Source organism: Melanotaenia boesemani, chromosome 10 (genome assembly GCF_017639745.1).
Source record: "Melanotaenia boesemani isolate fMelBoe1 chromosome 10, fMelBoe1.pri, whole genome shotgun sequence".
Taxonomy (NCBI): domain Eukaryota; kingdom Metazoa; phylum Chordata; class Actinopteri; order Atheriniformes; family Melanotaeniidae; genus Melanotaenia; species Melanotaenia boesemani.
In genome coordinates, this window is record NC_055691.1 from 13,904,098 (window position 1) to 13,926,524 (window position 22,427).

General features: G+C 38.2%; 1 protein-coding gene across 1 annotated transcript; it reads left to right on the plus strand.

The window, feature by feature from the left end:
• Window positions 1–712: 712 nt before the first annotated feature.
• LOC121647598 (peroxisomal succinyl-coenzyme A thioesterase-like) lies at window positions 713–22,202 on the plus strand. Its single transcript, XM_041997156.1, has 11 exons — window positions 713–899; window positions 1,476–1,677; window positions 1,760–1,859; window positions 1,928–2,118; window positions 7,056–7,225; window positions 10,791–10,910; window positions 11,125–11,207; window positions 13,231–13,324; window positions 15,811–15,891; window positions 20,872–21,013; window positions 21,111–22,202. Exons 2-11 carry the CDS (start codon window positions 1,482–1,484, stop codon window positions 21,245–21,247), a joined length of 1,314 nt encoding a protein of 437 aa, XP_041853090.1. The 5' UTR covers window positions 713–899; window positions 1,476–1,481; the 3' UTR covers window positions 21,248–22,202.
• Window positions 22,203–22,427: the final 225 nt, after the last annotated feature.

Sequence of the window (22,427 nt, forward strand, 5' to 3'; positions counted from 1 at the left end):
TAGCTTCCTCGAGACTGTGAAGGTTTGATTATGTCCTCTTGCATTTCTTTTATGAATCAGTCACTGTGTGCATTCAAAATTGCCAGTGTGTTGGTATTCAGTTTTTGATGTATGACGCAATGCCGTAAAATGAAATGCGGCAGTAGCTCCGGAGAATTAAAAAAAAAAAAAAGTACAGATTTTCAGTGTCTGGACATTGCAGGGCAATGACAACTCCAGGAATAATGAATGTTAGTGTGCCATCAAATCAAGTCAGAAGCACAGAGGTTTAAGGTTATAAAGTTATGTCGTATTGCTTTAATTTAATTAAGTTATTAACAGGTGATACAGCCAGGCAGTTAGTACTTTCTCAAAGAAAGGTGACATCAGAGACTGGAGAACAGTTATTCAAGAGAAAAAAATCTTCCAAAGGAGTTCTATTGATGGGTCTATTTATGTTTAATTTATTTTAAACGTTTTATCAGTTATATTGGATTTATATTTACAACAGTGACATTAATTTAATTTAATAATTATTATTATTATTTCTTTTTTTTTTTACATCCAAAATGTCTTTATTTGCAGATTAAACAAAGCAGGACGTTTTTATTAACGGATGCTTGAATTTACGTTCATCGCGCTGACGTATGACGTTCTCGTGGCACGATGGCGCCATCTTGTGCCCAGGAAGATGACTCGCCTGTGGGAGGAGATTGAAGCTCCAAACAGCTGTACTTCGGACCTTATCACACCAGTTAGCCATGCTCACAATCTTTGCTGCTGTTAAATAACCTCTACCGCGTCTGCTGCTCTAGACTCACAGGTTCTGTTGAGAGTTTAACACCGCAGGAAACAACTTAGAGCAGTTTTTCTACTAAAGGAAACCAGCAATCCAAAGACAAAAAGCTCTGCCGTCTGAGGTACAGACACGCGCGTGTATTACATGAAATATTGAAGTTAAACTTTGAACAAAATGTATGTTGTGGTGTACATATTAAATGCGCTTCATTGGTAGAAAATATACTGTCAGCATGTAAACCGAAAGGGTCAGTCAGTGAAGAAGTAACCATACGTGCTTTAGGTGTAATGACTGAAGTATGTAGTTCACCGGAGCTAAGTTCAGCTTTATGAACAGTCCACAGGTATCACTTTATGGTTTTTAATACACATATAAATCGGAAAATATGTCCTTTAAAATCCCAGTGTCAGTATTGTGTTGTGTACATTATAAACAGGTTTATCTCTAGTGTAACACAGGCTAAGATGTAATATGACTGACTGGTGTTTGCACTGTGTTTGGATCTGCACTTACACAAAGGTTTTCCAAATTAAACAATTGGATTATGATTAAAGAATAATTGAATAGATTATAATAATGAGACTTTATTTGTATTACACAGCAAGACTGCTTTGACTTAGAGGACATTGAACCTCAAGGATTATAGCAGAAGCTATAAAAACTGTGTATGGACATGTTTATGATTCTTGTTGAACAGTTCAGGATGGACAGGAAGCAGTGTTGTGTGAAGCTGTCGGTCCAGCCGTCCAGAGGGCTCATGGATGAGAAGTTTGTGGTCCTGGTCCAGAGCGCTCTTCCTAGTCAACAGCTGACTGTCCATGCCTTCCACGAGTGTGAAGATGGACACAGTTGGCAGGCGTTCGGTCACTATACCGCTGATGCCGCCGGGACTGTAAATGGTATGTATGTCAGAACCTGGATGTGGTAAATGAATTAAGAAAGTTGTGGGGTGTTGCAATGTTTATGTTCTCTGCTTTTCAGTGTCAGAAGACTGCAGTTTTGGTGGGTCATATTCAGGAGTTGAACCAATGGGTTTACTGTGGAGCCTTGAGCCGGTTCCAGGCAGCAAACCTGGACTCAGGTCGGTCAGCTGTGCAGGTACCAGTCAGTACAGTCTGTTATTATTAGAGATAACTCTCTTATTCTTAGGATGAGGAAGAAGAACGTCCAGACTCCCATGGTGGTCACGATCTCAGTGTACCAGGGTCACCACACAGCAGGATTTGTTGATCAGGTGCTGCTGGCCAGTGTGATGGTGGAGCGTTGGTACATGGCGCCTGGCGTCCGCAGGATCCCCGTCACAGAAGACAGACTCACTGCAACTCTCTTTCTGCCCCCAGGTAAAGCTAGAGCAAAGTCCAGGGAATAATGAGATGTTAAAGAGAAATGGAGAAAGGCCTTCAATGGGGTTGGGATTGCTTTCTCATGTTATTGAGTTGTGGCTATGTTTACTCTCCAAGAGCAGAAACAGACAATCAGAGATGTGAGAGCTTTGAAAATTTGTAACAAAAAGTAAGAATTCAAGTAAAAATAAATGCCAATGAAGAAAAAAAAAATCCTAAGGCAAAGCTTAAGATTTGCAAGCAAATTATTTGATTGCACAAATCAGAGGATCAGAGACTGTCACAGTGGCAGCTCATCCTTTTCAGGGAGCTTCAAAAAAGTTATAGGACGACTTGTGGGATGGAGATGAGGGAATAATAGATTTTATTGAAAAGGATCATTTTGGTTTACTTTGTAGTTCAAGAAATCAGCTACACTGAAGTTTATATATATATATATATATATATATATATACCAGATAAAAAAAACCATTGAGATCATGATCTCTTTCACAAGGGTGACCTGGCCAAGAGGTCCGCAGCACGTCATAAACAAACAAACAAAACAGTATGAGAACCAAAACAAAGAAACAAAACAAAATTAAAACATACAATATCACCAAAGCAATAGCATTTTCAACATAGAGTGCGTGTACTATCCAAGCAATTTTACAACAGACAACGAATTAAGATTTATAACACAGGCACTGTCCAATAGTCTCACTCTGTCTGTCCTTTAATATAGAGCGGAAAGCTCCAAGAGGAATAATTTCAAGAAGTTTCAGTTTGGACTGTAGAGTGTTCCATGCTGTGGGGGCAGCAAAGCTAAATGCTCTTTTTCCAAATTCAGACCTTACTCGTAGAACAGATAAAACAAGTGTAGAACAAGATCGCAAGGCATAGCAGCTGCTTGTTTTCTGCAGTAAAGTGCACAAATAAGGAGGACTCAAGCTTAAGAGAGCCTTATAAATTAGGGTCAGCCAGTGTGCATACCTACGGGCACTCAGAGAAGGCAAGATTGATTTTGCATATAGTTCACAGTGATGGGTGAGATAACTGCAGCCTGTGACAAATCTCAGTGCCGCATGAAATACAGTGTCCAAGGACTGGAGACATTTGGACGAAGCACTCAAATAAAGCACGTCCCCATAGTCGAGAATGGGCAAGAAGGTCGCTGTCACTAATTTCTTTCTGACCCTGAGAGAGAAGTAGGTTCTATTTCTGAAAAGGAAACCAAGCTTCGCCCTAAGTTTAGAGACCAGATTATTTATATGAGTTTTAAAAGAGAGCTGTTGATCTATGATAAAACCCAAGTACTTGTAATGTGAGACCTGCTCTATAGGTTTTCCATTTGATGTTGTGATATTTGGAATATTCTGCTGTAGCATCTTTGAATGATGGAAGACCATGAGCTTGGTTTTGTCTGTATTTAAAACCAATTTGAGATCATATAAACAAGACTGGACAATGCTAAAAGCAGACTGTAAAAACTCAAAAGCCTGAGTGAGAGAGGTAGAACAGCAATAAATAATGGTATCGTCTGCATAAAAATGGTACATTGCATTTGATAAGTTATTACAGAGATTGTTTATATAGACTGAAAATAAAATGGGTCCCAGCACTGAGCCTTGAGGTACCCCTTTGGTAATGTCCAGAAAAGAAGAGGTGGTTCCCGTCACCTGAACACATTGTGTTCTATTTGATAGGTAGTTGGCAAACCAGGCAGCTGCATGTGTAGATAAGCCAGTGTGATGTAGTGCTTGTACCAACAATCTGTGGTCTACTGTATCAAATGCTTTTGATAAATCAATAAAAAGAGCTATACAATATTTTTTGCTGTCCAGAGCCTCAGTTAAGTCATTTAGGACCTTCAGAGTAGCTGTAACAGTGCTGTGCTGTTTTCTAAAACCAGATTGGAGTGGAGATAAAATATTATGCGATTCTAAAAATTCTTTTAATTGGTCACTGATTATCCTCTCAAACAATTTGGCTAAAATACATAATTTGGATATTGGTCTGTAGTTGTTTACATTTGTAGGTTCGCCCCCTTTCAGCAGGGGGAGAACGAAGGCTGACTTCCAAATTTTTATATATATATATATATATATATATATATATATATATTTTCCTTTGTTTTTGTGACATTTAGCTCAAACCAAGAAATAGAATCAGAGAGTGCAGTCCCATGTTCTGACTTTAAACCACTGAGGAGAGACAACAGAGCAGTGTCATCTGAAAACCAGCTGTGATCAAAACTGCTTTTACATTCATTAGTGTATACAATAAAAAGAAAAGGTGATAAACACAGCCTGGCAGCGAACCTGTTGATACAGTGACACAGTCTGACAGACGGTTATTAACACAAACTCCCTGTTTCCTCATAGTCAAGAAATCTAAAATCCAAAGCACCAGTTGGTGAGGCAATCTAAATGTGTTTAAGAGCCTCTCAATCAAAAGATGTGGCTGCATTGTAATAAAAGCAGTCAAGCATGAGCTTGGGGCTTTTCTAAATGCTTAAATAGAGAGTCCAGTATAAAAAGTTTGAGTTAGAAAGATTTGTCCAGCTCTTTGGCTCAACCAAGTACTGAAGAAGCTGTGTGCACTTATGACCAAGTTGATATTGTGTGATGAAATCGTGATCTTGTATTTAAATAAAATGACTTAAAAAAATATATATATATATATATGCACTGCACTAGCACTACATGACAGCACCTGGGTCCAACTGGACTCAAAAGCGGTCTGACTATCACTTAATTATGACGTCCCATCTTGTTTGAATTCATGCTTGTGTTGTTCTTACTCTCAAATGTAAGTTGCTTTGGATAAAAGCGTCTGCTAAATGACGGTTTAAATGAAAAATGAAGGTTTAAAAAGGTTAGCATCCTCAACTTTTAATGTTTGGTAAGCAAATTGCATAGGGTCGATTTTCCCTTCAACTTACGCCAAAATCATGCTTTTCACAATTTCTTCAAAAAGTTTCATACACGAAGAGGTTAATGCGACACGTCTAAAGTCATTTAGTTGTTATGGCACATTAATCTTGGAATTACAGTAGAGGTCTTCCAGCCAACAGGGATATGATTCGTATGAAGAGACGTTTGAAAAATATAATATAGGATGAGACTCAGTTGGTCAGCGCAGTATATGTGTGTGTGTAAAAAGAAGCAATCCATCAGAGAGGTAGTAGAAATGTTAGGAGTGACTAAATCAACAGTTTGTACATTATGAGAGAAAAATGTTCATTGGTAGTTGTGGGAACATCTGGATGTCCATGTAAGAGAACAGAGGTGGATTTTTAACTTACTGTCGCTTGTAGCTGAAAGTTTATTAAGTTAATTTTTAAGACATAAAAAAACTAAGGATTTACAAAGACAGTCTTTGTTTTTGTTTAAAGAGTTAATCTTTTATTTGTTTCACAATATGTCCTTTCGTCTTTAGCTCCTTTGGCTCATTCTCTCTAAACAATTGCTCCGACTCTCTGCCGACAGCTTTCTCCTTCGCTTTGCCTGACTTTTTGTTTGCAGCTCAGAAACAAAAACCACTAAAAAACTTAGAAGAGGAAGAAGTAGTAGTAGTTCTGGCAGGAAGATGGAGGAAGATGTTTCCCCCTTTGGCTGATGTGTTTTTGAGCTCAGTGCCGTGGTTGTTGCCGTGACTCAGAGCAGCACCAACACTGAGCTTTCATCAACCAACAACTAGCAATACTGGATTCCAGCAAGATGAAAATTGTGCCTGTTGTGAGAAATGTTGCCTTTACACTTAGGACACTCATTCATCAACAGTGCTTACACACAGATTTATGTGTGAAAACATTTTCATTTTTTATATATATATAGATAGAGAGAGAGAGAGAGAGAGAGAGAGAGAGAGATAGATATATAGATATATATGTCAAATGAACTCTGTGCCTTGTCTAAGAATTATCTGAAGAAAGACTTATTGTCTTAGACTCTGAAATCTGATGGTATAAAGCAATCTTATTTTATTTGTTTGACAGTATATCTTTTTATAACCCTTTCCCTCTCACTGACTCGACCTTTGTTCGACTTTCATCTTCTGGTTTGTTTAGGTGGACTCGGGGCAGCAGTGGTAAAAAGCTCTCTTATACAGTATTATGTCAGTACTTATAAATTTGATTTAATCCGATTACAGTGGTTAACTTATCTGTTGACCAATGTCTTAGTAACACCACTGCTAGCATAATCGAGGTTAACATGAAAAGCATGATGAGCAAAAAGTGTAAATGAATATAGTAAAGGAATTAATTATAGGCGTGATTATAATATGTCGTGAGAATAAGTAAAATAAGTAAAATTTCTTCCACATTACACAAAGGATTAAGTTTTGATGCTAAAAACCACCTGGAATGGGGCCCACAGAAAAAAATAAAACAACTAAAAGCTCAGAGTTTAATGGTGGCTCAAGCATATTTCAAATGAAGGAAATATATGAAAATGTTTTCACACATAAATCTGTGTGTAAGGGTCCTGGACTGTTTTGGAGCACACTGGTGACTGTGTCACTACTCAGACGTTTGTGCCGTGATAAATGAAACAACTATCTGATGCAGACTGCGACTCTTCCTCCTCATGGAGATGTTTCCCAGAGCTACTACTACAAATTCCTTTTAGTTTTTTGGTGGTTGTTGTTTCTGAGCTGCGAACAAAAAGTCAGGCAAAGCGAAGGAGAAATGTTTGAGTAGGGAGAACGAGCCAAGTAAACTACAGACAAAAGGACATATTGTGAAACAAATAAAATATTAACTCTTTAAACAAATAAACAGACTGTCTTTGTAAATCCTAAGTTTTTTTATTTCTTAAAAATCAAACTTTCAGCTGCAAGCGACAGTTGTTAAAAACACAAGTTTGCTGGGAACTAGTGTGACTGACACAGAATATTATAATAAAAATGTAAAGATGATTTTTTCTGTTCTTTTCATGACTTGTTTGAAGGACCTGGACCTTTCCCTGGTCTTCTGGACCTATGGGGGGGTGGAGGACAGTTAGTGGAGTACCGTGCAGCCCTGCTGGCCTCTCATGGAATTGGCTCACTGGCCCTCGACTATCTGACATGTAAATTCACTCTGGACACTGGGAAGACGGTGGAAAACGAGTATTTCGAGGTGAATATATTGATTTAGGCACCGTCAAATCACAACAAATTCCTTGGAATGGAAGTTACTTGGCAATAAATCTGATTCTGATTCTGATTCTGATATTTAGTGTATTTGCTATGATGTGGTCTGGTTTGTTAGTGGTTTCTCTAAGATCTTTTTTTTCGATTTTATCCTAACTACTGCATGTCAGTATTGAGATTTACTTCTTCCATATAATTTAAGTGAATCATTTATTTTATATAATCTTTATTAAACCAAGAAAAGACTCATTAGCAATGTTTACATGGACAAATATTCCTCCTATCTTATTGAAAACTATTTAATAAGAGAGTCTAGCTACATGTTTACATGGCCGCTGGATAAAGTGATCCAATCAGTTGTGTGTTTACATGATGGAAAGATTTAACAGGATCCTAACACTTTTTACATTGTAATATGGACTAACTCGGAGAGAGAAGAATATAGATTTTTTTTTTTTTAAGTCTTTCGACTGTCAAGATGCTCCATATTAACCATTTTCAGGTTCTAAGAAAGACATTGCATCTGCCATCTACCTCCATTTTTCATGCCTCTCCTGTAACTCATCGCGTTACCTAACCCTCTGCAACAGAATCCATCAGAATGAGTGTATACATGGTCATCTTTTAAACCACCCCTCTCGATAGGATTAAAATTTCTTTCTGATCAGATCAGCTGAGGTGTTTACATGACACACTCGTATTCTGATTGGATGTTCAATCAAATCTAAAGAAATAATCTGGCTTTCAAGAGTTTCAGCAGCACAGTTAAATGTTTACAATCAGATGACGGATGCATGAAAATCACAAAACACCGACAAACATGTATCTGCCTCCAAAGCTTTCAGTGAGACCACGTCATGTAGTTGCAAGACTTTTTGTGGTTTGTTCTATGAAAACAGAGCAGCATACTGGAAGGCATTTTCCCAATTTCATTTGTACCTTTGGGACCAGAAATAATAAAACATTGTGGACAAAGACTACAAGTCTCTGTACTCTTCTAACGGAGTAGTGAGGAAGAAGACCAAGAAAAGCCTTTAAGACAAGAAGTGTCAAGGTCTGCAGGTTTTGTTCTATTGCAGTCTTGGTTTATGGACCTTCGCTGTTCTGTTTCCCGTTTTATTTTGTTAAGTTTATTCCCTTTCATTTTGTTCACTTTACTTCCTGCTCTGATTATCACACCTGGTTTCTTTTGCTGATTGCCTCACCTGCTGAGCATTTTGTCATTAGTTCCATGTGTATGTAAACTCTACTAAACTAAACTAAACTAAACTAATTTTAAATGTAAATGTTGTCTCCTCTTAAAAGAAAACCAAATTCCTTTCAGTGAAACAGAGGATAGCAGCCCATTAAATCTAGGAAATAGAAACACTCAAGAGAAAACAGACCTCTGCGAAGCTATTATAAAAACATGTTTTGTCAAAGATTGTGGCCTTTATTTTTGAGTTAGAAGGTTTAATGGCAAGATTATCCCTTTCTTTAAGAATCCCATAAAAACATCCTGAATCCAGGTGGTGATCTGGATCACCCGCAAAATCTAGTCACTTGCTCCTTATTCTATTTCTATCATTCCTGAAAATTTAATTATAACTTTTGAACTTATGTTGTAAACAAACAGACAAACTAATGCTGCCGAGTACATGACCTCAAAAAAGAGGAAGCCAAAAAAATTTAACCTAAGCAGTTTTACAGATGTTTTAATAGGTGTTAAACAGGTAAATATCTCAGGAAGCCATCGGCTGATGAATCAAGGGATAGCCCCCAAATTTACCTTAGAAACATCATGAGGTTCCAGAAGGAAGTAAAGCCCAAGATTGTATATCTTAGGAAAAGTGAATATTTCACTATAAAGCCTCCTTTATCTTCATGGAAACTACCAGGACCATCATGATTCATTGATGTAGTGAAGGACTTCACCGAGACAGATTACCAGAGGAATCAGCTTACACAGAGGAGCGTAACACTGGAGCAGATCCAATTCAGCCTGAGAGTCAGGACCAGGAAGGGAACGAGGAATAGTCCAACTGTGTTGAAACGAGGTCTGACAGGTAGTGAGTGTGTCACTGGAGTATAAATAGCGGGTTGAGGAGATTGGTTGCAGGTGTTGACTGTGGTGTTGTATGGCTGGAGTGGGTGTGTTCATGGCAGAACCTGGTTTAGGCGTCACAATTTCAAACAAAGGCAGAGTCAGAGGAGAACACAGTATCAGAGTTTTATAGAGCTGGAATAAAACTTTTGACCACAAAACAGCAAAAGTCGATTGATGATTGTGTGACCTTTTCTTGTTTGCTACTCAGAGTTTTAGTCCCACGGTGATGAGACGGCCATCTTTGTAATCAGTCTCTGCTTTCACATGCTACCTTGTTTGTGTGGTTTGTTCTGATCATGATGCAGTATTATATCAATTTAGTGGATAACGATCACAAATTCTGCCACATTACAATTTGATGTCAGACTGATGTGACACAATCACTTCCATTCAAATGACTTTTTAACACAAAACAACTGTTATGTCTTCCAGTCAGGTTTTAGACAGCATCACAGCACTGAGCAGCTCTGACCAAAGTCATTAATGACATGTTGGAAAAATTCCAGTACTCTGAATGGTTTAGAACCAAAATACATCAGAGACCTCTTGACCCAGTATGAACCTACCAGAACCCTCAGGTCATCTGGTTCCAGTTTCTTATCAGTTCCCAGAGTCAGAACCAGACATGGAGAAGCTGCATTCAGCTTCTATGCTCCACATGTCTGGAACAAACTCCCAGAAAGCCCCAGATCAGCTGAAACACTCAGTTTATTTAAATACAAGGTAAAAACCCACCTGTTCTCTGCTGCATGTCAATAGTTTTTATTTTAAAAAGTCCAAATCGACCTCTGTTTCTTTTAAGCTTGAATTTTTAAACTTGATCATATTTTAATACTGTTTTTATCTAGCAATCACCCTGTCGCTAAATTGTGCAACACAACACGTTTCTGAAAACCTCAGATGTTTTTCAGACTGTAAATTGAAAGAAAAGTTTTAATTTGACCTTTAAACTAACTTAAATGCATTTATCTTTAACGTGAACATCTTGAAAAGGTCTTGATTTTGAAACTACAAAGGGAGGAAAAAAACTTTTAATCAGAATGAACATGTGATGATCTGCAGGTGAAACTGTGTAAATGCTAAATATGTACCCTGAAGTCAAGACAGCAAATGATTGTTGACTGGAAGTAGATGAATAAATTTATGATTAAACGTTATCCAGTAAATGTGAGATAATATGTTTTCAGCTATCAGTGTGTTTTATTATGTGTCAGCAAACCCATAAAAGATTTATTTACCCTGGCTGACACTGATTGACTCAGATCACAAACTGTGTTAAAATTAAAAATTAGTGTATTAAAGCTGAAACTGGTTCCCCTTTAAAGGAGCGGTCAGTCCTAAAGAAAATTAATCTGTAACCTTTTAGTCACATAAAACCCAGAGGAAATTAAAAAATGCAGGTATGGCTCCTTTTATAAATTAAATGCAGTTTAACTTTGTTTTCTGACATGTTTTCCTCCTGTAGACCGCCTACAGATACCTGCAGAAGCATCCTCAGATCATCGGCAGCAGGATTAGCATGTTAGGTCTTTCTTTAGGCACCAGCATCACCCTCAAAATGACAGTCTATTCGGAAGTAGTAAAGGTAAAGTCCATCTAGTTCAAGCATATTATCATTATGATCTTTTTTCTAAAAGAAAGTGAGACAATTTTGGATATGTGTGCATTTGCTTTCTGGCTCTGAGGGTAGTGATTCTAATTTTAATAAAGAGTCTTTTAGCCAGACCTGACATTTTAAAGCCTCAGGTTTCTTTCCCAGCTGATCCTGTGTCATGTTTTGTCTTTTATGTGTCTCCCAGCTCAGATGTGCTGTCTGTATTAGTGGGAGTCATGTGCAGCCGGTCGATGGATCTTTGAAAGAAATACTGGGTCTCTTTAAAAAGTAAGACGGTCTGCTTTCAGTAGCTTGTTGATTTCTCATGAAGCTGTGTGAATCACAAATCTTAAAGTTTGATTAGAAAGAGAGGATCAATATTAAAGTCAGTTTTATTCATATAGCACATTTCCAACAACTCATGGTGCCCAAAGGGCTTACAAACTAAAATAAATAAAACAATTAAAAACAAGACTAAAACACATTACAACAATTTAAAAGAAAAAAATGTTTAATTCAACTTGCGCTAAAAGGCCATAAAAGTGTGTCGTCTGACTAGGACGAGTCTAGGACCTGCTACGGAAAAGGCTCTATCCCCTCAAACTTTTAGTTTTGTCCTCGGAGTAGGATGTCACAGTTACAGATTTTCTTGGTATGATTATTGTCAAAGAAATAATCATAATTATAGGATTATCATGATTATTATGCTTAAATAAATTTCCCAACACTAAAATGTTTAAAATCACCTGAACACTCCTTATATGTGTATTAGTTTTATTTATTTTTATCATTTCATGTCAGAATAACTAATTAATATAACAACAAAGTAAAGTAACTAAGAAGTCTCTTTCCAGCTAAATCTCCTCGGCTGTGTAAAGAATAAATAAATCCTACAGTAGAGAAAATAAATTAGACTGTATATCTGGAGTTAAATGGATTTCTTCTACGGACGGCGACTATTGCACACTGATGACCGAAAGCCATGGACCTCCTGCCAGCTCGATTATGTATGAACAGCAAAACCATCCGTCACAAAAGATGTGTTTAGTTTCTTTTTCTCATCTTTTTTTTCCCCCCCACTCCCACTATCCTGGCACACACACCCACACACACATACACATACACACAAACCCCCCAGCCTCACCTCTACACACACACCCCAGCACCTTCCCCTACAATCATCCGAATCCCTCTCAGCCCCCCCTTCAAACCCGTACAACCCCTCCTACCCCTGGGCCATACCCTAGGTCCCGGGGCAGCAACCAGACACCAGAGCATGCACCAACCCACCCCATGGCAGGCCCATGGCTGACAGTCATCAGGAGCTCATAACAAAAGAATAACCAAGACAGCAACAACAACAACCGAAGTACCAAAGACACACACATAAAAAATTAAAAAATAAATAAATAAATAAAAAAAAACTAAACAAAAGTAGCTCTTAGTGTATAAACCGAATGGACAACTCAGTGATTGTGTCAGCATGCAAAGTGACCACACCTCTACAGAGGCTAGAGGCAGACTAGAGCAACCCAGAGACTCAGGCGTTCAGCCACAAGCCCAGAACACAAACCTAAGCCACCCCACCATGAAGACACCCCCGACCCCAGAGCTGCCAGAGGGAAGGGCCCTGAGCCCGAAGAGCCCAGAGGCAGCCCTGGGTTGTTTTGAGCAGGTCTAAACGTGTTTAAATTATTTATAGGGAAAAAAAAAGATAAAAAAAAAAAAAAACATGGATATATAGCCTAGTTTTTTTTTTTTTTTTTTTTTTTTTGCACGGACATTTTTATGCATGAAGTTCACCAGTAGGTAGTAAATTTAAAGGGGGGCCCAAAGGTTTAATTAAAGACAGTTAAGGATGTCCACTGTTTAATGAGTCAGTTTTTGATTTTAAAAGCAAATAAATGAGCAAGTCATCTGCAAAGCAGTGAAATTAAATGTTAAACGAAATAAAAAATAAATTAATGAGCCCAGGGGCGGTATGAAAAGTTCACATGTCATGATCACATAACACGTCCTTCCAGGTAAGTAGAACTGAAACCACTGAAGAACAGCGCTTTATGGCCTACATGTAATTCCAGGCATGATGGGAGAACGTCATGGTCAACCACATCGAAAGCTGCCCAGGTCCAACAACAGCAGCAGAGATCCAGAATCCAGACATAAAAGATCATTTAAAAAAATAAAGTGCTGTGACATGATTTAAACTCAAACTTTTTTCAATAAGATAATCTAGTCTTGCAACTGTGAACACTGCTGAGGATGACCATGTCTTTTTTTTTCTATTTTTAAATAATTTTTTGTCCATCAGTAACTCTGACAAGACTCGCTTCAGTGATAAAAACGAGGCGATTTGGCGAGATCTGCTGCTTCCCATTCCCTCTGACCCCTCTCTCAAAGTGGATGTGAGTACTATCAGAGCCACAGTTTCTCTGTTTTAGTTTTTTAATTTGTTTTATTCTTTTTCTTTTTTGATAGTAGTTTAAATCAGAACAGTCATAACACATGTGAAAACATCCCAGTTCAGTATCATTTTAATGTTTTTCAAAATTGTATGACTGTCAATAACGGACAGACCCCACTTTGAAGTTCACAGTGACAAAAGAGAAAATATCCATGTTCACCAACATAAAACAGCACTGAGAACTTCTGCTGTCTCCAAACAGCCTGTTTACCTGGAAGTAGTAATTCAAAAGCAAGATAAACAGCTAACACTAAAAAAAAACATAAATGCAGTAAAACAGTAGGGTTGTGATAATACACTGATTTACAGGTTCACAGATACATTGACTCTGATTTGCAAGTTATTATCATCAGACCATCCAGTAATCATTTATAAGATGTTATGGGACGGTTCAGTGGTTTTGTTGAAAGAACAGACTGTTTTTCATTTAATTGTCTGACTGAGTTTGGGAATAAAATTAGATTTTGAAATTTTAGTTGCTTTTTTTTTTATTTTTTTTTTTTTATTTTATTTTATTGGAAAAGGATACAAAGGACAAAACAATACAGTATTCTTCTAAAAGTTCTATCTAAATCCTTTTCAGTTTTTATACTTTTCTGTACATACATTTAATCATAAAATAACAAAACATATGAACTAGGGTGCTTACAGTTTTTCCATTTTCCACTGGACAAGAAAAAGAGAGAAGAAAGAGGGAAAACATGGGTTGTGCCATAAATGGAGAGAAGAGATACTCTGGAGGAGTCACGCAAAGTTCACTTGGTGGGGGGATATATAAGTGATCCATTTGTTCCAAATTTGGTAAAACTTATCCTTCTGAGTTCTGAGAGAGTATGTCATTTTTTCCATTTTAAAAATTTCAAGTGTCGTTCCATACCAATCCTCTAATGATGGCGGGGCTGGGTTTAACCACCTTCTCGTGATAGATTTTTTACTGGCAGCTAGAAGAGCCTGCAGCAGCTTTGTGTCTGTCCTCCCCTCCAGAGTTGTTACATGACCAAGGTATAGATTTACAAAGTCAAAAGTTATTTGTACCTTAAACACTGAATTCAGAGTTTTATGAATCTGACTCCAGTAACGGTACAGTCTAGGGCAGTCCCAAAACACATGGTAATGGTTAGCTTCCACTGAACCACATTGTCTCCAACACTCTGAAGTCGCATTTCTGTATTTACCCCGGAGAGGAGTTTTAAAGAACCTGATGATATTTTTCCAGCAATGTTCTCTCCACTCCGTGAATTAGTAGATGTCCACTGGAAGTCACAGATTTCCTCCCACTCTACCTCCCCTATGCTGATTACTGCTTCACTTTCCCACTTTTTCTTTATATGTAGAGTGTTCTTTTCTGGCATGAAGCAGAGCATTGTATAACCTTGAAATACCTTTATTTATAGTTGAGCTATAGGCAAGTTTTAGGATTTTGAAAAAATTGGATTCATTTGATGTTAAATTTATACTTTTGCAATGTTTATTAAAATAAGTTCACATCTGGAGGAACCTGAAAAAGTCCATCTGTTGCAAGTCATGTTTGGTTTGTAAGGACTGAAAACTCTGTAGTGTGTTTTTGTGTGTAAATGAGAGGTATGTCATTAGTCCTTTACTTATCCAAGATTTAAATCTTCTGTCGCTTTTATTTGATTGGAAGTCTGTTAGTTGCTTTTCTAATTTGATATTAATGGAAGTTATTGTGTTAAATCAGATGTGATATCGTCTCATATCAATCAATGTATCCTAAATCAAATAAAATAGACTTATTACGGATCCAATCCAATATTGATTTCAGGCTCCAATACTGACCTGATTTCACAGATCAGATATTAGCCTGAATTTCCTGATCCACCTCACTGATCCAAAGAGGGACCTTTCTGGTCCTGTGTTTATAAATTCAAAGTATTATGCAGGTTTAAACCTACCAAAATATGTTGATGCTGAATCAGCCCATAAAATATTTGATGGTAACAATCAATAAGGAGTAGCCAAAGAACACAGAGTGAGCAGAAAGTTCAATGTCTATTTGAAAGGAAGAAAAATAACAGTCCTCTATGACTGGAAGTAGTAGCATCAATAAAACACCTGGAGGAAAAGTGTAAATATATAAATAGCTTCTGTTTTGTGTTTGTTTTAATGCCAACATTTGTTCTCCTGAAAGCCAAGACTTAAGAGAATGATGTGCAGATGAGAAAATGCTTGGTCACTGTTGATCTGTGTGTTATTCCTACAAAGTTCTGTTAGTAATTTTACCTGAATATATAATGTCTGAATGTTGACTGTGATGAAAGGTTGAGTTTCTACGTACATTTTTTTTACATTAAAAACAAAACCAGGTGGACCAAACATAGAATAAAAATGGCTTTGAGTTTAAAGGTTAATGTTTGAGCAGCAGCAGGTGATGCTGATGCTGAATGATAACTGTTTGTGTTTGTGCAGGTGGGGCGTCTCCAGTGTCCGCTGCTGCTGGTTGTTGGTGAGGATGATCAGAACTGGTGCGCGAACGAGTCTGCAATGGATGTGAGTTGCCTGCCCTGTGAGCTTCATGTCTCAGAGTGGTGTGATGGAGAATGCTGGTTGTAGCTGCTTAAAAGATCGCTGTGACCTATGAAGCTCTGTGCTTGGACTAGTAGAGCGTTTTAGCAGACTCTGTTGTTACTCAAGATCATTTTTAGGAAGCCAAGAAGAAATTATAAATGCTGGGGAATCTGCTCCCTAATTATCAGGTCAGACTGACCTGAAGCTTTTAATGAGCTCAAGCAGCTTTGATGTCCAATAGAAAGACTAAGAGGAATCAGAGCGTAAAACCCAAACCATTAATGTCAGAAGATATGTTTCTAAAATTTTTAGGACCAGCTTTACTCAAACAGGTAAATCAACATTACCTCGCAAATCATAAATAGCTCTGACAGGAATGTCCAGATCTGCAGGTGAAGTCCTAAAACTGAGCTGATCTGCAAACACAGGTGCAACCTGATCGTTTCAGAAATGACCAAAGCAGTCTACCAAGAGCAACACAAACTAACGTAGTGTTGTGGAAATCTTTCTTAACAATGACAAATCTTTAATTCTGATCAGAATGAGAGCAGTCAGCAGAAGCCACTTGATATTTACTCAGAAAAACTGAGTAAATATCAAAACTAATTTCTAATTACAGTAGAGAGAAAAACACACAGATTAGTTGATAATTGGCAGTCTGTTGTCCACCAGTCGCACAGATGCAGCGTGTTTCTAGTTTCTCGAGCTAAATGAGCATTAAACTTGCCGCTGCTAGTGTAAAAGTGTGGGGGACGATTCAGCCTTTTGTTATGACTAAATCCAGACAGATGAAACAATAGATTTCAGTAAATTACAATAAACTTTTAAGAATTTGACAAAATAGTAATAGCCTATTATAGAGTTAAGGCCGGGATAGATATAGCCTAGCTCAGGGGTGTCCAAAGTTGGTCCTCAAGGGCCACTGTCCTGCAGGTTTTCAGTGTTTCCTGTTTCAACACACCTGACTCAAATTAAATAGATCCAGCAGCCTATTATATTTTCCAAAATGACTCATTGATTTGAGTCAGGGGGTTTTGGAGCAGGGACACATCAAAAACCTGCAGGATTGTGGCCCTCGAGAACCTGAGCTGGACACCCCTGGCCTAGAACACGCTTAGAGACGAGGGGTGATCCGATACTAATAAAAAATTAACAGAAGCAGAAGAATGAATGCAGATTAAGCCTTAAAGAGCATCTTTCAGGTTGAATTTTCCACAATATGACGTTTTGAAAAAGTCCGAGAGACACTGTGGCATAAATAAAAGCTTCTTAAAATTTCATTTTTTGTAATTGCACTTAATTCAGCTCGTCTGCGATCCAGTGCTTTAAAAAACATAACTTTTCCTGTCACGTGATACGTGACGTCATGTAAGGTAAACGAGCCCATACGCCCGCGGCTATCAGCTCAGTTTATCGTAGGCATCGGCTGTGTTTTTTACTCCAGACTTCTAATAGTAAAACTAAAGATTTCTGGAACATCACCATGGTGAATACTTGTGTTTGTGCATCCTGCACAAATTCAAGTCTCTCTGGACATCGTGTCCACAGTTTCCCTAACAAGAAGAGCCCCACCTTTCGCTCCTGGGTCAGGTTTGTCCAGGCTAGGCGCCAAGACTTCACTTTCAAGTCCGTTCATCCCAAAAACTCCGTCATTTGCAGCGCACACTTTGTGGAAACGGACTATATGCCTAGTGACCTAACTGCGTTTAAGATGGGGTACAAGACCATGAGGTCAGTGCGTTTAAGGTCTGATGCAGTTCCCACTGTTCATGCTACGGCTAGCATGCTAGCAGCAGCAGGTGCCCCATCACGTCTGCCTTCACCGGGGAAGCCGCGGGCCGCCCATCGGAAACGGGAGACGAGCAGAGTAAGTTTTTCTCTCTGTTTTTTAACCTGTTTATAACCTTTTCTTATAAAACGGAATTGTCCCCTTTTTACTACTTATTATTGAGGACAGTTTCAACATATTTAATCCCGTTTGCAAAGGTGGATTCACTGTGCGTCCAGTAAAGAAGGAGCCATCATATGGTAAATAATTGAAGGCATCGCGCACATTTTCTTCAAATAATTTCCCGCAGAATTATATAATCCATAAGATTCTGGACCATCTAATATCTGCCTGTGTATTTCAGAGTGTATTTTCTATCTCTATTCTCTCTTTGTAATTCCTGTATGACTGTGTAAATTAATTGAGCTTTATTTACTTCTAGCAACAAGTTTAAATAAGATGTTTTGCTTCTAATAATTAGAACTTATTAAATAAATCCAGGAAGATGATCATAACAGAAAGATGACATTGAGATGGAAGCAAAATATTTTATTTATTATTACAATTTACAGAATAGGAAGACATGTCTTGTATGTGTTACAGGTCAGGCCACCTGAAACCTTGGTAGACACCATGTTCATCAGGGAAAGCTAACCGGATTGCTGAGACAACACATGCTGGAAGAGGTTTCCTCACATGTCGTCCAAGCACTCCATGTGCCCAGCGTGTCATCTGCCTGTAGGCAGTATACCTGAACTGTTCATTTTGGGTCAGATCAAGTGGACCATGTTCCTGCTTGAAAGCGCTGTAGGCCACCTGAAGCACCCAGGGGTTCAAACAGCATGCAGAGAACCCAGGATGCTGTCCCACACAAGTAATGCCTTCGGGTTGTGGATGGAGGTCTTCGACGAGGCTCCAAATTGCAGGAATCTCCCTGCAGCATATGCTCTCCTCCGCACTGCTCATGGGCTGACAGTGTCCACATAAACACCTGTAATTAGATAACATGCTGTTAAAGAATTTCTGTTGTTAAATGTAGATACAGTGTTGTAAATATATGTTCAACCATGTAAAGATTTTTATTTTTTTTACTTTTACATACAGGCTTTAAAAATTAAATGTTTATATTTCATCCGTAGTCATAGCTGCTTATAACATGCTGAAACATTTCATGTAATACATAAAGCTGAGATGCCCTTTTTTCTGTTGTCACTGGCCTTGTTGAATATAGGGGGAAGAGGGATTACCAATTGTGGGTGAGAGTTGTGGGCTCTGTTGTTTGGGGGATAAAGTGTTAAGACTGCAGTGCACATGGCATCATATGTGGAATGACCATTATTCAGAAGGGTTTACAATCCAGTTTTAAAAATAGTTTTTCTGTTTTAACAATATCTTTAAACCTCAGAATCAGGCTTTATTTATCATTGGGAAAAAAGTGCAAAATTATACACATCCTGAAAAAGCTGAGACCAAGTGTTGGATTAGAAAAAAAGGTAAGTTTAGCGAAAAAACAAAACAAAAAAAAACAAGCGATGGATCTGCTCAGCCAGTGCGCAGATCCATCCTTCGTCATGGAACCAGCATCCTGGCGCAACAAATTTTCTTCCAGTTTTGTTTTTTTTTTTTTTTTTTAAGCGTATTTAAATACCGCATTGAAATAGTCTGCTTCTAAGTTTAGAGAGTGCTGGTAAAACTAAGACATTACAGCACGTACATTCTATGAGGTATTTATGAGTTTAGAACAGCGTGGGCTTTTTTTGCGCACTACACGCACATCCAGTCTGACCAACTTCAGAAAAAAGATTATAACTCTGGTATTCCTTGATCAATCAACACAATTCAGAAAGTTGTTTATAGTCTAAAATGACTGTTTTGCGCTGTTAATTAGGCTACCCGACGTGGATTAGATGATGGAGCCTTAGCGAGGCTACTTTGGGCACTAGCCTACGTATCATCAGATGATTTGATTAGAACAGCGCTTTTCTGTCTACAACTGTGTGAACGGGGTAGCCATTGCACAGCTTTTATAGGCATTATCTGCCACAGAACTATTTTATTTAACCAATGTTTTGTCACGAATCGCTAGTGACATAGTAGCAGCTTGAAGTTGTTTTTTTTGTGGCGAAACGTGATTTTTAAAACAAACCTGTCAGGGCGGGGCAGGACAGGGATGTCTTCCTATCGGCTGCAGTAAGTAAAAGGCTTTAAAATCTATTTGCTATTGCAAACACTGTTTTTCACTGGTCTGCAGCATAACCAGGTATTACTTGCCCAATTCAGAAGGCTAATGTGGAAGAAAATTTACGAAACATTTGTATCACTTACCATGCTGTTTGATTAATCCTCCAGATGTTTTCAGCTGCCCATGACTGAATCTGCTGCCTGTTTCCCGTCAACGATCTCCTTTGCTGGTTGTCAGTGACTCTGATTGTAGCTTCAGGTTCAAAACTGTATGGATCCGGTCCTTCACTTCTAAAAATAAAATTATCTTCTTCTTCCTCCATAATCTCACGCCCATTCCGTTCCGTTGTGTTAGCCATAACTGTTGTGTTAGCAATAACGTACATAACAGAGTCCCTTACGTGACGTCACTTCCGGCAAAACAGATTTTTACAGTCATTTGAGCAGTTTTTAATAGTCCATAACCGATTTCTTTATTTTCTTATTCACGGACTTCAACAAAAACTAAATAGATATTAACTATAAAATATGCATAATCCAAACCATTAATCATGCTCTTAACCTGAAAGATGCTCTTTAACTATGTTCCAACAAATGAATGAGTAAGACTCAGATGGGGGAGAAATGATCTGCTCCTCTTACAACAGGATCAAGGTTAGACATCCTTGACAAGATGCCAAGGCAGTATTTGTCTCGAGCTGCAACTAGAAGATGTCCTGTTGTGGTGTTTTATAACGTTTTGGACATAGCTGCAGTGAAAGCATGGGTCCTCTATCAGAGCCACGTCAGTGCCAGATTGACCTGGCTCAATCTGACATTATCACCTGCATGCTTCTGCTTACTACACATGTACTATTGCAGAAAAGCAATTTCCACTGAGGGACTATTAAAGGTTTCTTATTCTTAAGATCCGTCCATTACTTTTTGAGTTATGTTGCTAACAGACATCCAAAAATATAACCTCTGCAGATGTCTCACTATGAAACCAACTAACAAATCATTGTGTTTTCCAGATGAGGGAGATGATGGAGCGAGCAGGAAACAGCCACCTGCTGACCATCCTGTCATACCCAAACGCAGGTCACCTGATTGAACCCCCGTACATGCCGCATGCCCGGGCCAGCTCTTTCAAAACAGTGGTGGCACATCAAAAATGTACGATCACTTCCAGACTGTGAAACTCACTCAGAAACATTTCCAGGATGTTTAAAGGTTAAATCTTACACTGTGTTCTTCTTCTTGTTAATTGCAGTGATTGCTTTGTGGGGCGGACAGACGCCAGAACATTCTCTTGCTCAGGAGGACTCCTGGAGGAAGGTGTTGATCTTTCTGAGGGAGAATCTGTACGGCGACACAAACCATGGTGCATCTTCACTTTCCCATCTGTAATCAAGATGGTGAAGCTGCAGAGTCAAGATGATTTTATCCCAAAGACAATCTGGAGTGACTCACAGCAGACTTATTGATTATTAATCAAAACCCTAGTATATTTTCTGTGGACCAATTAATCATCCCCCTATGTGTGTTCAGGAAATCTGTTTTTGTTTTTATTTAATTTTCCGTCAAACTGTATCATGATTTTAATAAAATGTGGTATGCTGAATGAATAAATGAACAGGAATTTTAGAAAATGCAGCTGCTCATCAGCAGGGGAGTTGTGTTGTGTTGGAAATGCTCAGATAATACTCCAAACAACGACTGCATTTTCTTTACTTTCAGCTGGCAACAAGTTATTTAAACCTAACTGATGCAATGAGTAGCTTCTTATTTCTTTAACAACCATGCGGAAATGGTATTATTTTTATTTATAGATAACTTTTTAAAACAAATGTTATAAAGTGCTTTACAGATCATAAAAACATTAAAACTAAATCAATGACAACAATGGTACAGATGAAAGTAGAATCCAATGTAACTATGTCAATAAAAAAATGTGTTTTCAAAGTACTCTTAAAAGATGATGAGTCAGCTGATCTGATTTCCTTTGGCAAGTTGTTCTGCAGTTTTGGGGTCTGAGAAAAAGCTCAGTCTCCATAAAAGACCTCTGCTGAAAGAACACAAGGTGTACACACAAGTATAAGGAGTTAAAAGGTAGATAATGACAGATACCATGAAGTGCTTGAAAAGTAATCAATAAAATGTTAAAATCAATCATAAAACATACTGGTAACCAATGTAATGATGTTAAAATGTGTGGGATATGATTGTATTTCCTTGTTCTGATTAAAATCCTGGCAGCAGCGATCTGAACTGTCTGAAGTCTGTCCAAGGATTTTTGGTTGAGACGGGTAAAAAGGCTGTTACAATAATCCAGCTGACAATCAATAAAAGCATGTGAAATCTCCTCAGTGTCTTCAAAAGTTAAAAAGAATCTTACGCTATATATTTCTAGGGGTGATATAAACACGACTGTGTGAGTTTTTTTATGTGATACTCAAAGTTCAAGCTTTCTCACACCAGATGCTGTGGTTCTTTGCAGCAGGCTTCATGTAGTTTACTAAAGGCCCAGCAGATGGCAGAATTTGCATTGCTACCAGCTGCATAGGAGCAATATACATACAGATTAGTT